Consider the following 15,171-nt stretch of genomic DNA (forward strand, 5'->3'; position numbering starts at 1 on the left):
GTCACTCGCCTTCCGTGGTTGGTAGCCTTAAATAATGAGTAAAATAATGACATTCCACAAAGCCTACAATCAAATCTTTAATGTTTTATCACTTATTTACAGTCTCTCCATATTTTTACAAACACATCGTGTAACTGAATGATGGAGCAATTTATGCCAGTTTTTGGAAGAAATAGCCTAAAATATTAGTGAAAAAACATTGAACATTTTGGGCATAGCATATTTTTTACCCAGTCAATGGAGCTATGATGAACATTCAAATGTTGCTAGTGATATGATATAGAATTTGCTATAGTGATCTGATAACTGGATAGAAATAGCAGAAACAATGTAGAAACATTAGACTATGGTCCTAAAATGAAAATGGCCAACAATAATATTGGGCGCCTGTCTAATAAATATAATATTACTTAGTTGTTACACTTTAAAAACATTGCAAAGACAAATTGACAAAAAAGTCAGACAATGAATTTGGGTCCTAAATAACGATATCTCCAGAAGCAGGCCACTGAAACAACTCACTCAGTGGATGGCAACACTGGGGTGTAGAGGTTTGACCCTCATGCGACGGGACAATCCAAGCCGTAGACCCTGCCCAGGGGACTTCCCTGAGGCATTCTGGGATGCCCCTGGACTTCCTCCAATCTGAGCTGTTTAGATGAAAGATAATGAGCTGGACAGTCGACCAAAGATTTTAAAGGCATGAGGACAAACCCCTCAGTTTAGGACATACCAACCTTTTAAGGGATGTGATAACCTGGAACTATTATCATTCTGTCTTACCTGGAGGATTCCATTTGGGTATTCTGCCCCCTGCTGGAGTTGGACTAACAGAGCCAGTAGATCTGGACAGAGGAGGGGTGGAAGGATGCCTTGATACGGGTGCAGGTTTGGCCGCAGTCTGACTTTTGACCATTGTAGGATTTGCTGTGTGTCATGAAAAATGTGGAAACCTTTGAGATCATAGAGATATAGAAAGGTAAACATTTTAAAATACATTAACATTGAGTTAACATGCTTACTTGTTAAGTGTGGCTTCACTATGGATGGCTTTGTTGTAGCCAGCGTTCCCTTTCTGGAGACCAGTGGTGGTTTACGTCTCTCTTTTTTGGGTATTTTCTCTTTCTTGTTTGTTTTCTTTGCTTTCTTTAAACTAAACTCCTCGTCTTCACTCTTTGCTTGATCACTGAAGTCATCATCGCTTTCCGCATCTGAAAGGACATTCATATACATAAAGTACTAAAGGCATAAAACACATTTGGGATGAAGAGAATAAAGAGTCAGGTGGCTGAGCGGTGAGGGAATCGGGCTAGTAATCCAAAGGTTGCCAGTTCGATTCCCGGTCATGGAAACTGACGCTGTGTCCTTGGGCAAGACACTTCACCCTACTTGCCTCGGGGGAATGTCCCTGTACTTACTGTAAGTCGCTCTGGATAAGAGCGTCTGCTAAATGACTAAATGTAAATGTAAAGAAATGCCAAATCATTTGTTTTGGACTAACAACCTATTGTTACTTTAGGCTGATAGTCCTCATCTTCATCCTTCAGCATGGACCTCTGCTTCTCGGTAGCTGTACAGGCAGACTTTCTTTGTCTGGACAGGCCGCACAGGGATCCCTGCTCACTTGTTATCTTGTCAAGGCCTGGGGAAAGAGATCACCCACAGTGACAGTGTTCAATGGCCCACCTCTGTGGGTAGCTTGACCAAAGAATCCACAGATTTCATATAATGTATAGATGGTTTGGGAAGTATGGACCAACATTAGCAGGGAATTGGGCAGGGAACCTACCCAAAACGTTGATGTCCACACTGCAGTTTGTAAGGTGCAATGCTGGATCTGTATTTTCATAATCTGTTTGTGGCTGGTTCTTTACATCTTTTCATAAGGAAAATAGAGTAATAAAGAGTGCCAAGTGTTATTTAAAACAGCATATAACAACATTTCATGGATTTGAAAATATTAAACACAAAGGCAACATGGTAATGATTAAATACAAATTAATGTGTGGGGAATCATCAGACTAACACAAACCTTGATTAGTAGAACAATGTTTCTCTGTTAGGTCGGAATTCTGGAGTAAGGAGAGTGTAAGAGCTGCCTCTAAATCTCTATTATACAACTTCTCATCCACTGGTACTCTAAAAGAAACAAAAGAAAGTCAAATGTTTTAACAATCACAACAAAATTCTTCACAGAAGAGTTGTGAATATGGTATGATGTATGAGCCATTGTCTCACATTACAAACATGTCCTTTGCAACCATTAGACATTGCTTAACCACACATGTTGCTCTTTGTTTGAGATTAGGCATATGGATTATCATGAGAAGTGCGTCACTTAAGACTCATTCTAGTAAGAGTTCTGATTTTTGTCACACTTCTCTGCACCAGTGAGCACCCTAATAGCTAAGATATTCTAGCGTTGTTGCAGTATTTTTCTTAACCTTGGCTTGCAGCCAAGAGACTGTGCGTCACTCTCTTGACTTGATGACTTGCTTGAAGACTTATTGGGCTTTTCCTGCTCAAGGTCTTTCATACAGTCCCTTGCCTTTTTGCTGGGTGGTGCCTTCACAAAGGCAAAATCCTCATCTATGGCAAGAAGACAGAATAGTGATGCGTAGCTGAGCATGCAATTTTATCACAATAATATCTCAAATTATTAGTTTTTTCAAATGAAAAGTTAGCACCTCAACACACAACACCAGTCAATACCTCATCCCACACAAAGATAAACATTCTGTGGAACTCACCATCATCGAAGTCTTGATCAACTACAGAATAGTTTACAACCTTCGTTTTCCTGACAGCAAAGAACAACAAAATCCACAGATAGTGTTTGTGTTTTCCTTGGAGGGTAATCAATGATTAACCCTTGTGCTGCCTTCGGATCACATGACCCAAAGGTTCATAACGAACCATCGTTGTGTTTACCCAATTTTACCCAATACAAAAACAAATATATATATTTTTATTTTAACCTTCGCAATGTGGGGGGTCTGAGACAGCCCAACGGTTAAAAGAAAATGCTTCACTTTGTTTTTGTATGCGGTAAAGTTGTCGCAAGACAACGGTGGGTCACAATGACTGATGGGTCAGAATGACCCGAAGATAACACAAGGGTTAAGATAACACATTCTATATTGGTCTAACTTGGCATCAAGCTTGCTACTAGTACAGCTATTAGGTTGAGTAAGTAGTGCTACGCTCGCTAGAACTACAATACAACAGTCACAAAACGTCAAACAATGATTAAACGTCCCTGAACTTGAAACTCTCCAAGCCGTTTTTTAGTAACCGTTTTATTAAAAGTTTTATAGTCACAATCTCTTTTTATTAGCAAGCTACGTGTCTATTTTTAATAATCTGTGCGGTGTTATAAAAAACAACAACCTATAAAGCCAACAAGCTCATTATTCCTATACTAGTAGCCTATTTAGCCTAGCTAGTGCTAGCATGCAAAGCTATAAACAAACCTTGACGGTCGCTCCATTTCTGTGTCCTCTAATAATGATATAATCGATTGGCGTGAATTTGAGCTAGAAACTTATTTCAACAACGTTCAATGCACATTGTAGTCAAAACCCATAGTCAAAACCAGTGGCCCGCCCGAAAACTGAATCATATTGATAAATCTGACCATTTGTAGCCTCAGATTCGCGTTATAAATGCTAAACTCAAATTAAAACACCGCTTCAACAATATAATGTCCACATTTCCAGCAAATATATGCGTCTCTATAAAAACAAAAGATTAGATTCACGACTTTGGTAATTTTTTTAGCAAATAAAATATCTACCTAGAAGCATTTCCTACAAATTGAGTAAAATTATGAATCTGCTATTCTTGAATAAGCCTACATTTATTCACGAGATAAACGATGGCCGTGGCTGTGTCTGATTCCGTGAACTCGTTCACTTTTCCCTAGTAAACGGCAGTGAGTGCACTATATTTCAGCAGTGAGTGAACTAATGAGTGAGATATTTCAGACGCTGACGTTAGAGAGTACTTGGGAGCTGTCGCAGACATGTTGTCATGAACATTTCACTATATTATTGAGAAATAGTAACATGTCGACAGTTGTCGTTAGTCTGGTCCGCGGTCTGTTAGCTGTGCGTGTGATATTAGTCGCTAGATACGACTTTCAGTAGCTAGTGAAGGTGAGGTAAAAAGTTTAACTTGAAGAAACCTCAACCGTAAAAATGTGCTCACTGTTGCTAGGTTACCCTGGCTAGTTGCAAGTCAAACATTGCATTTAGTTAACCTAAGCAGAGTTTGTGGCCAATCATCAATCAATATGTATAATTATACTACCTTATATCTTGATACAGATTTATTTTTTTAAATATTTTGTTTACATTTGTAAAATTTGCCGCCTTCCGCATTTCTTTCTCTCTTTTTCACTCTGGCTGTGTCTGAAACCGCTAACTCGTTCACTCATTCATTATCCCCTATATAGTGAACAGCAGTGAGTGCACTATATTTCAGCAGTGAGTGAACGAAATGAGTGAGCAATTTCAGATGCTGACATAAGAGAGCACTTGAGAACTGTATCAGACATGTTGTTATGAACATTTCACTACATTATTGAGAAATAGCAACATGTTGACCTTTGTCGTTAGTCTGGTCCGCGATCTGTTAGCTGTGTGTGTGAGACTAGTCGCTAGATAAGACTCTCTGTATCTAGAGAAGGTGAGGTGAAAAGTTTAACTTTAAGAAACCTCAACCGTGCCTATTGTGTACAAGTCAAACATTGCAGAAGTTTCCACCTTCCGCATTTCTTTCTCTCTTTTTCACACTGGCTGTGTCTGAAACCGCTAACTCGTTCACTCATTCACTATCCCCTATATAGTGAACTGTAGTGAGTTCACTATATTTCAGCAGTGAGTGAACTAATGAGTGAGAGATTTCAGACGCTGACGTAAGAGAGTACTTGGGAGCTGTTGCAGACATGTTGTCATGAACATTTCACTATATTATTGAGAAATAGTAACATGTCGACAGTTGTCGTTAGTCTGGTCCGCGATTTGTTAGCTGTGTGTGTGAGACTAGTCGCTAGATACGACTTTCTGTATCTAGGGAAGGTGAGGTGAAAAGTTGAACTTGCAGAAACCTCAACCGTAAAAATATGCCTACTGTTGCTAAGCTACCCTAGCTAGTTACAAGTCAAATATTGTATTTAAGCAGAGTTAGTGTCCAATCATCAATCAATATGTATACAAGTTTTGGGAGCCATCTTTTATTGAGCTATTCTGCATGCAAGAATGTTGATATGCATGATGCCATGTATCAAGGGTTAGGGTGTTAGGGTGATTAAAGGTGTGTGTATGTGTGTGTTTGTGTGCACAGTAAGGGTCATGGTGTTTTGGGGTGGAGGAAGGTGGAGATGATGGTGGTTTGTGGTGGAGGAAGGTTGTAAGGAGGGAGGAGGCGAGGGCGGAGGATGAAGGTGTTAACATCCCCCTATGCATGCTGCGAACATGATGCGGCCAAAGCAGCCACCCTTCCTTTTTTTTTTTGCCAGTTGTTTTATGAAAAACACAAAGTATCAACACATCTACCCCAGTACACAAGGGAACATGCAGGGTTTACATTCCAATATGCATTACATTACATATTAGAAGGCTTATTTCTATCTATGCACACAAAAAATTAGTGTAGGCCCTGGACACGACTGGACTACCTCGGTTTGGGTCTCCTGCAACTGGCACCTTGTTTCAGCTTGGCGCCTAAATTGCTGTTGAAGGAGTTCAATATGTTCTTGGCACTCCTTCAACTCTTCTGCTTTTTCTTTCTGCAGAGCCTCCAGGTTGGCTGCTGTTTGGTCAGCCTGTTTCTGCAGAGCTTCTAGTTCAGCAGCTCCTTGGTCATCCTGTTTCTGCATAGCTTCTAGTTCTGCAGCTCCTTGGTCAGCCTGTTTCTGCACAGCTTCCAATTCAATAGCTCTTTGGTCAGCCTGTTTCTGCAGAGACAGCAGCTCCTCAGCTGTGTCTGCAGCCTGTTTCTCTAGAAACCCGATCTCTGCACATTTACCAATGAGCTCCTTTCTGATTTTGCACGATTCATCCTGAACTTCGTCCAGGGCCTTTTCCAGAACATGGCAGCGCTTGTCCTTCTCCTTTAAGTTGACTTGCAATTTGGTCATGACACCCGCCATCTTCATCAGCTTCGCTTTAAAAGCCTCCAGGTCCTGTTCAGCCCTCTGCGTCATCTGGAAGGCCTCCTTCTTCTCACTAGACAGGACGATGATCTTCCCATCCTTTTCTGCAATTTCTGCTCGGAGGTTCCTCTCCAGCGTAAAGAGATTTGGCCTGGTCATGTTGCCTTTCATATCGGCCATCTTTCTGGCTGACTAGGCCGCACAGATTTGAGCTCTGAGGCCAGAGAGCTTCGTCTGGAACTCTACCCCAAGCTGAGCTGGTTTGGGGACCGTGTTTCTGACCTCCAGCAGCTTAGCTGTGGCCAAAGTGAGGCCCTGCTCAGACAACTTCAAGGCTTCGACTGCCTGGTTCCTTCTGGTGAAGCTCCTCTATCGTATTCTCAAAGATTCTCCTCTCCACCTTCATCGTGTCAACCTCTTTGGCCAGATTTCTTTTTCTGGCAGTGGCCTTCTCAGCCTCAGCTGTTGCCCTGAGGACGTATTGATGCTTCTCCTCAATCATTTTAAGACAGGTCTGTCTGGCCATCTTCTCCCTGTCCCCTGCGGCCTCTTTCAGGTCACAAACGTTGGTCTTTTTCTGAGGTTTGCCCACTGTCTTGGAAGATGTCACTTCTGACGTGAGGTCTCCTTTGTCAGCAAGCACATGTGAAAGGCTTTCCCCAGTGGCCTTTGAGAAAATTGAGACAATTAAGTGACTGCATTGTCACCCTCAACAATCAATATAATATGTGTTAATAATGAATTGTGTGATGAATACAGAATAATCACAATAATAGGTTTTTATGATGACAGTTGGACTCACTGTGGCTTTTTCATCTGCTTCATGTTCTCGTTCAGGAGGCTCTTTCTCCTGTGAAACAATCAAACTATATTGAGTTCATTCCACAAACAACTATCTTGACAGCCAGTCGACTTTTTTAATAATCAGTGTTGAAAGGTTGACCACCTACCTTGTCTTTATTCTTATCTGGATTAATTGTTCCTTTTCTGGATTCATTATTCCTTTGCTACATTCATAAATAAATCAAAAAAAGTTATTTCATGAAAGATCCAGAAAAATAAGTGCGCTCTGTGCTACTGATGTGCTGAGACTAAAAGGCCAACATTGTGAAAATGTGCAAATTTTTGTTTGGCTATCCCCCAGTTGACGTAAATATGAGTTGGCTATCTTTTGGCCGAGGTTCTTGAGCGGCTGCGGCTACCGTTTTTCAAATATATTCAAAGTAGATTTTAAAGTTGCATTTTGCGTTGCATTTTTTAGGTCTAGAAAAGAGCACATGTCTGGCTAAAAGAGGACGTCTGGTCACCCATGTTACATTTTGAACCGAGTTCTTATATTGATGTGTTTATGGATCTGAGTAGGCCTATTAGTCGAATCATTTATAAACAGTGAATGCATTTATGATTTTTTCAATGTGTAATCCTGTTAACATGGTGATTAAATGTTAACACAGTGAGATGTGGCTGTCTGAAACAGCTAACTCGTTCACTCATTCACTATTCCCTATAGTGAACGGCAGTGAGTGCACTATATTTCAGCAGTGAGTGAACGAAATGAGTGAGCGATTTCAGACGCTGACGTCAGAGAGCACTCGGGAGCTGTCGCAGACATTGAGAAATAGCAACATGTCGACAGTTGTCGTTAGTCTGGTCCGCGATCTGTTAGCTGTGCGTGTGACTAGTCGCTAGATACGATTTTCTGTAGCTAGGGAAGGTGAAGGTGAGGTGAAAAGATGAACTAGGCTACTGTTGCTAGGCTACCCTGGCTAGTTACAATCATTGCATTTAAGCAGATTTAGTGGCCAATCATCAATCAATATGTATAATTTTACTACGTTATATCTTGATATATATGTACTTTTTAAAATATATATTTTTGTTTACATTTGTAAACAAAAATTTACAAAAAAAAACAAACAAAAAAAATTGCCGCCATCCGCATTTCTTTCTCTTTTTTTCACTCTGCCGCCGTCTCCGCGTTGGATTACGGGAAATAGCCTAGGGGTTGGAGAGTGCATACTGTATATCTATGGGAGAGTGTACATAGGATGTACCAGAGATGTACCCTCGAAATCCGATTGCATTATGGGTAAGAATAAGTGAACAAATGTAGAGAACGAGATCAAAGAGTATAGAAGCACAATATAAATCAATATTAAGTTCTTTGACGAGATGTAGTGAATTAATTTCGGTCACCACTTCAAAATGGCTGACACCCTAAATAGTCCACTAGGCTATATAGTGGAGCGGTTTGGACACAGCTGACGTCTTCACATCCACATTGGGATTATCCAATCACTATTTTGATTACCATTATGAGATTTACCTTTGCCTCTGGCGTGTCAGTGTGTAATAATAAAATATTTTTCCTTGGAGGTTTAAAATGCTGTGACCCGTTTAGGACAGGTGAGACAACACAAATGTACTGGTGACAGTTTATTGTTTCAACTACATTCATGTTAGCCAGCTACTGTTCACTTGGAGAAAGCATTGACATTTTAACAAAGTATTCCAGTCATGCAAACAAACGAACAAAGGCTCATGCAAATAGTAAAGCAAAAAGAGGTAACGTTTCACGTTTTTATTTAAAATGTATTTGATTAAGCTTGTTATCTAGCAAATTAATGTCAATCTTGACAGCTACCATGCCTACACAGTAAACAAGCTCCCAAAGAACATATATTGATCTGTAGCCTTCAGTTCTAACAGCCGAATACTACCTATTAAAATTGAGGGGGAGTATTGACACTTTTGGTGGTTGTCTTTTAGCCAGGGTGGGTTGAAAAACATGTAGAGACTGATGTCACACAGAATCCATAGAGGTCCAGTGGTCAACCTCCAAGGGCCCAGCAGATGGCACTGTGCGACTGGTCTTCAACAAGGCCCAGACTGCTGATGGACTGACCTGGTGGGTGACATGAAAGCGACACGTCCACAGCCCGCCCACTGTCTGCCGGAAGCAATCACAGCTCCATTCTTTTCTCTTTTACGGTACCTCACCAGAGAGCACCAGCCTTCCGAGGGTTGTCATTTTCTAGTTTGTGGGTGGGTGGCTGTCGGGTGTGGTTTGTCACACAGTAGACCTGCTGGAGGAGATGTTCAATGATGGTCCATATCCTCGAGCCCAGACGAGGGAGGAAGACATGCAGCCATGGGCCTAAAGGGCTTGCGGTTACACATTCCTCCACTCCTACAGCACTGCCTCCAGCCCAGACCAAAATATCACACCCCTCATGCGGTCACAAGATCTAGCTTCATTTACATGTATAGTCAAGGTGTTTTGATGTTGTTGACACAAGTAGTAGCCGTAATATATTATATATTGGACAAAGAAATGAGACAAGACTACCATAGATCAGTCTAGTCGTATTTGTGAATAATTAGCCCAGTCTATTCATTTAACTTAGCCCAGGCTTTATTTAACTTTATGTACAGGAAAGGACTTCAGACATGTATGTTGTAAAAGTGTGGTAATAGCACCCTACTCTACCACTGCATGTACCCAGACAAAGTCATATGATCATAATATTTTGGGCAGTCAGAATGTGCAGACTGCTTGTTGTAGTTTGCAATCCATATAGTATTGCGTGCAATAAACTACACATCATTCAGTCATGGAAATGTGTTTATTTGTTTGTAGGTGATGATGTCATTAGATAGGGCTTATTTAAGAGATGGAAGGAGGAGATGGAATTGGTGGTTTTAAGAGGGACAATGGTTTTATTTTTTATTTCACCACTGAGGTGAATCCTGTCATTATGTAACCTATAGCATTACTAAGTGGCAGTTTGCCTGGTTCTCTTGGAGTGCAATGCAGATTAACTTACTAACAAGCCTTATATGGGTGTTCCTTAGCAGAGGATGTTATGCATTCTTAACTGCTACAGCACAGGTGAAAAAGGAGACATGTTTAGACACATGATTCTGTATTAGGTTGCCAGGTACGCTCACAATATGGATGAGGATGAAATATTGAAATAGGTAAATCAATAATTCAGCGATCAAGTTTAGAATGTAAACCAATGAAATTGAACAAATCAAATAATCACTGACTATAGGCTTATGAGGTCAATATTATAAAAATGATAAGTACTAATATTAAGTAATGTATCGTTATAGGGGTCTTGGCTCAAATACAACCCCCTTTAAATATGAATTGACCCGTCACTAAGTGTTGCGGATATCCGGTACCCTAGATGTGTATGCGTGGTATTATTGTAACCTTTAAATGGCCTTGGGTCAGATGTCTTTGGCATAAACCAGTTCTAACCGCAACCCAGCCACAGAAACCATTGCTCTGGCACTCAGGGTAACCAGAGTGGGCAGACAGGTCACTCGATCAGTGTGTTCCGGAGTTTGTTTTCTAAGTCTTCTCCATTTAAGTGTACGCTTTTGAATACTTTTTTTGTGCACTCAATCGTCTGCCACAATGCTAATTGCTAGTGGGATGTGAGGCAGTAGAGAAACAATCACAGAGAGACTTAAGGAAGTGCACTCCAGAGTTTGACCACAGGTTCCTTGCTCCATCAGTGTGTCTGAAAGAGCGTCTCATAGTTTATTGAAGCTAGTCAATTTAAGACCAAAATAAAGGCACATTGTATTGATCAGCGTTTCTATTACAACATGGGCAGAAAAATTGTTTAATGCTTGATGAAACTTGAGTAGACAGCCTGTTACCACCCTATTGTAAGGCTGCATAATACAGTTCTAGTCCACATTATATTCACCGCTGCAAATATTTCCGTCCTCAAATATCCAGAATAGACCAGAACAAGAACACAGAGTTCTATATTTGGGAAAGGAGCGGAAGCAGTGCACATGAATAAACCATCAATGCCGTTGACTCATTCATATGTGCTGCTGAATCATCTTGGGAAGAATGCAGGCACTTGAGTTGAGAGGAAGGGGTTGTGAAGTTGTTGGCAGTGTCAGGTCCCAGGTCAGGCCTCTACAGTATGATTACAAGTGTTGACAGACTCTGGAGATATAAACAGCATCAAAGGCCTCACAGCCATTCAGGCCTGCCAGTCTTACACTCCAACACCATTGAAAATAGTATCTCGAAAACAGCATTGTTTTCTGCACCCCAGCGTGGCACTTGAAGGGCACACAGGATCAGACTCATTAGGACAACTGCCTCTAAGCAAATTGAAAAGGTGAGAGGCACAAGGGCCTTTAGCTCTTGTGGTCAGTCTTCCTGAGTGTAAGGATCATGGAATGCAACTTTTATGTATTGTCCACCTACTAAGAGAATTGTATTTTAGTCATTTACAATAGTGAAAGTTTGTGTTTTCTCATTACATTTTCAGCAGTCAACTACAAGTTATTTTATAATAACAATAATTCGCCCTCACAAAAAATGTGATAGATAGACATAAACGTCTGATTGACAGAATCTCCCAAGAGACTGATGAAGGCGTGTGTGTGGGCTGTTCTGTGCATGTGTTAATGTGTGTTCAGCAAGCTGACTCGTATGTTTAGCATACCGACAGTCCATCTCAGAGGACCTTTCTCAGCTTGAGAGACTGGCTGTCTCAGAGGCTCTGAGTTGTCGTACTCTGACAGTCTCTGTGCTGCTGACATAGAGACACACCCACCATTATAGACCAATCAGCCTCCACAAACACTCTGACACAGCACTCAGATCCGATGTAACCTAATTAAGGACTGATGTTTCTCCACACAATTGACATGAAAGCATCGTGAACAATCTCAGTTAATTTATTACATGGTTTACTGCAGGTGCCAAACGTATAGAACTCTTACATTTGATTTATATAGGAATATAGTATACATCATCTCTCTGTTGATCCTGTTCTACGAAACAATGGTTCTGCTGAAATTACTTTTGTTGAAGTTTTTTGTTTCAAATCCAAAAGGCATTTTACATAGCAGCTTCCTTGTTGTTTTAATATTCCTCAGGGACACATTCACAATGCAGGGCCTGACATAGTTTTAACAGTAAAGGTGTCCCTCTGCAAGCACTTTAAATATTTTAAGTCGGCTGTTCTTAAAAAAACAAAATAAATGTTGTTTTCCTTCATCGTTTTCTGAGATTTCCATTCTCAGACTAAATAACTACTTTTCCCAAGTCTCTTTCTCTAAAACTGAGTGACTTGAGTTCAGCCAAGCCACATTCCAGTGTGCCCAATGAATGCTGCAATGCAGTGAATTAGTGTCCCTGGACAATAATGAACTGCCCTTACCACTGTTTCTCACCAGGGGGCGACCTTCACACAGAAGAATGACTTCGTGGTCCTTGTATAGGAAGTTATTCTAGAGTCAAGTGCAAGCCAAGCATTTTTCTGCAATGTCAAGCATTGCCCTTTGACTGTCATCCAACTGGGCTTTCTGACAATAAGGCTTACTCAAATAATTTTACCCATTTTAGATAATAATATTTAGTTTTATTCAGACCGTTTGGGAACAAATAGTCTTCGATAGAAAACCGATCCACTGTTTCATGATACTACATACTGTAATTTCAAGACAGGAACTTAATTTTAGCAGTGTTATTATGTAACCTAAATCTATCTTTAAAAAAAAGGTGTATATAAATGTACTTTTTTAACAAATGTGATGTTAACATTGTAATGTTGTGTCGTTATTTTTTTATATTCGGTGGTTATATCCAGTGGGAGCCCAATCATAATACATGTTCAATGTGTCCGCTGCCCAATCAGGTACAGCAAGAGTATTTATTGGTTGTCCTTTCTGTCCTGCCGATGCTGTGACTGACAGGGATTATGGAAACGCTGCTCTTTTGGCAGTATGACAGAATCACTACACAGGATGACTCATACCCACAGAAGAGCCATCTCTTAGCATCTCCTCTCCTCCATCAGTCCAATTACCTTGATCAGCGCTCACGGCTTCCTCCTCCTGCCCCCCACACACAAATCACTCTGCAGGGCAAGGTGGTAGTCACACCCTCACACCGCTCTCAAGCTGGTGGCACTGTTTACGTCCTATGGGGGTGAGAACGTGCGAAGCGGTGACTGAATGTGTCACAGAATGCCTTACATTCCTAGGCTAGGTCTTGGAGGCCTGGCTTGGTGTTGGGTTCCTGGGGGTAAGGGAAGAGGAGCCAGGGGAATTGGGTGCCGACTCAGCAACTGACAACTCCTCTGATCTCTCTCCCTTCCTTCAGCCTTAACCAAATACCGGGCAATAGGAATATGACATATAGGAACCTTTCATCAGGCCCAGATATGCCTTAACCCAAGCTGGTGTTTTTAGCCTGTGTAGCTGGACATCTCATTATGGGGATGTGGACACATACAATAGCTTATCCCTCCTCGGATAATGTTGTGATAACTTTGCCTCGTTGAATCATTGTCCATGGTGAGATGTGTCCCCTGTTGTTGGAAAACCAATAAATTGTAATCTCTGTGATTACAGGCTATAACATGCAATTACTCCTGTTTAGAATAGACATGGGAGTGACACTGGTATCACTGGTCATAAAACACTATTGCATCAGTACCATAATAGTAACAAGAAGAAATGCTATATAACTTTTTTGGCAATATCATTTTGAGTTGAATAAACATACTGATGGCTTAATTTAGTTTCAGTCTGTACCTTACTTTTGCTGGTATAACTTATTTTAAGTTACATTGCATTATAGAAACCTTTTGGAAATTTAAAGACGTTTTGGTTTTTCTCTCCTGTTACAAAACATTATTTTACATGTAAAATGTATGTAAGACAGCACATCTAATTAGGTGATAACCACGTCCTGTGTGAATAGCCCTGTAGTCTGTTGAAATCATTTTTACAGACTTTTTGCTTTGTCATCCGTCATTCGGAGCATGAAAAGGTGAATCAAAAGTCACCTCTACCTTTTTGGATTTTCCCTTAGTCACTCATGCTTATTTTAGCTGCACCAGGGGGGACTGCAGGTTGATTTAGTTGTACACTTTGTTCTGAACACTCTCTTCTAACAAGCTGTGCTCTTATAGCTTAATACTAGCAGCATCATACATTTCCTGGCAAATGTAGTAATAGAGCACTGGTTGAGTATAAATAACAGGAAGAACCATTCTCATCCTCCCTTTTTCTTCTGGACTGTAGATCAACTCTGTCAGGAAGAAAATGTTTCCAAGTTGTATCCATAGTTTTCTGGGACAGTGTTTCGATTAACTGAAATCAGTTTATTTTCCTCCATGGACGTAACGGCCTCGTTACGCCTTTCTACTGAATCATAATTTTAACCATAACACTGAAATTAATTCCTCATTCTGAAGATCTGAACAAGCTTATTATAGTCCTGCAGTTTTGGGTTCAAGTTCAAAGTTATCTTATATCAGTCGCTGAAATATGATAGTTAAGGGAGTTGAACTGTTAAATATGTGGCAATACATAGGAGCTATTTAAGAAGATGGGTACTCTGCTAAATTTGAATGGCCCAGAATGTGTGGTGATTCCTACATCAGTCCATCTTACAAATTCATGGCCTGTGAGTTTTATTTCACAAATATTCGTTTTTAGTTTAGATCTGTTCTTTAAGCCATTACATTGCCAGTGTATTCTAGTGGTTCTGATGTCATGCCAGAACAATTCTTCTCCAGAGCACACTCCCAGCTGTTGTTTCAATATCATGTTCTAACCCCACATTAATAAAAACCTAATTGAGGGGGCTGATATCCTAGTATATCCAGTTACTTACACTTACACTGCAATGTACACAAAGCCTTGGACTTTATTGTTCGTCCCATTCTGATTGATTTGTGTGTGTGTAAGTGTATGTTGAATAAACCAAGTAATTGGCAATGAGACAGCTGACCTGCCAATAACAATTGCTGTATACTAACCAGCAGGCAACTTTCCAAGGGAGTTCCAATGTTCCATCTAGTAATACCCTAACCATTTGAGGTTAATGCTAGATAACTGATAGACATGACTGGAATGTATCATATGGCATAGTCATTAAAATAATGTTTAGTGCATTGTGCTCAGCTCATAGAAAGCATGAAGTGTGAAAATGTAGTCTGAAATTCAGAATGTTGTGT

At 40.5% G+C, this 15,171-nt stretch overlaps 1 protein-coding gene across 1 annotated transcript; it reads right to left on the reverse strand.

Annotated features, from left to right (window-relative positions):
- Positions 1–64: 64 nt before the first annotated feature.
- Positions 65–3,895, reverse strand: rad51ap1 (RAD51 associated protein 1). The gene is made up of 9 exons (XM_062483017.1): positions 3,474–3,895; positions 2,751–2,800; positions 2,445–2,589; positions 2,033–2,139; positions 1,790–1,876; positions 1,505–1,642; positions 1,023–1,211; positions 784–927; positions 65–650 (listed from the first exon to the last, which is right to left on the reverse strand). Exons 1-9 carry the CDS (start codon positions 3,488–3,490, stop codon positions 523–525), a joined length of 1,005 nt encoding a protein of 334 aa, XP_062339001.1. The 5' UTR covers positions 3,491–3,895; the 3' UTR covers positions 65–522.
- Between the last annotated feature and the right edge of the window lie 11,276 nt (positions 3,896–15,171).

Source organism: Osmerus eperlanus, chromosome 17, assembly GCF_963692335.1.
Source record: "Osmerus eperlanus chromosome 17, fOsmEpe2.1, whole genome shotgun sequence".
Classification (NCBI taxonomy): domain Eukaryota; kingdom Metazoa; phylum Chordata; class Actinopteri; order Osmeriformes; family Osmeridae; genus Osmerus; species Osmerus eperlanus.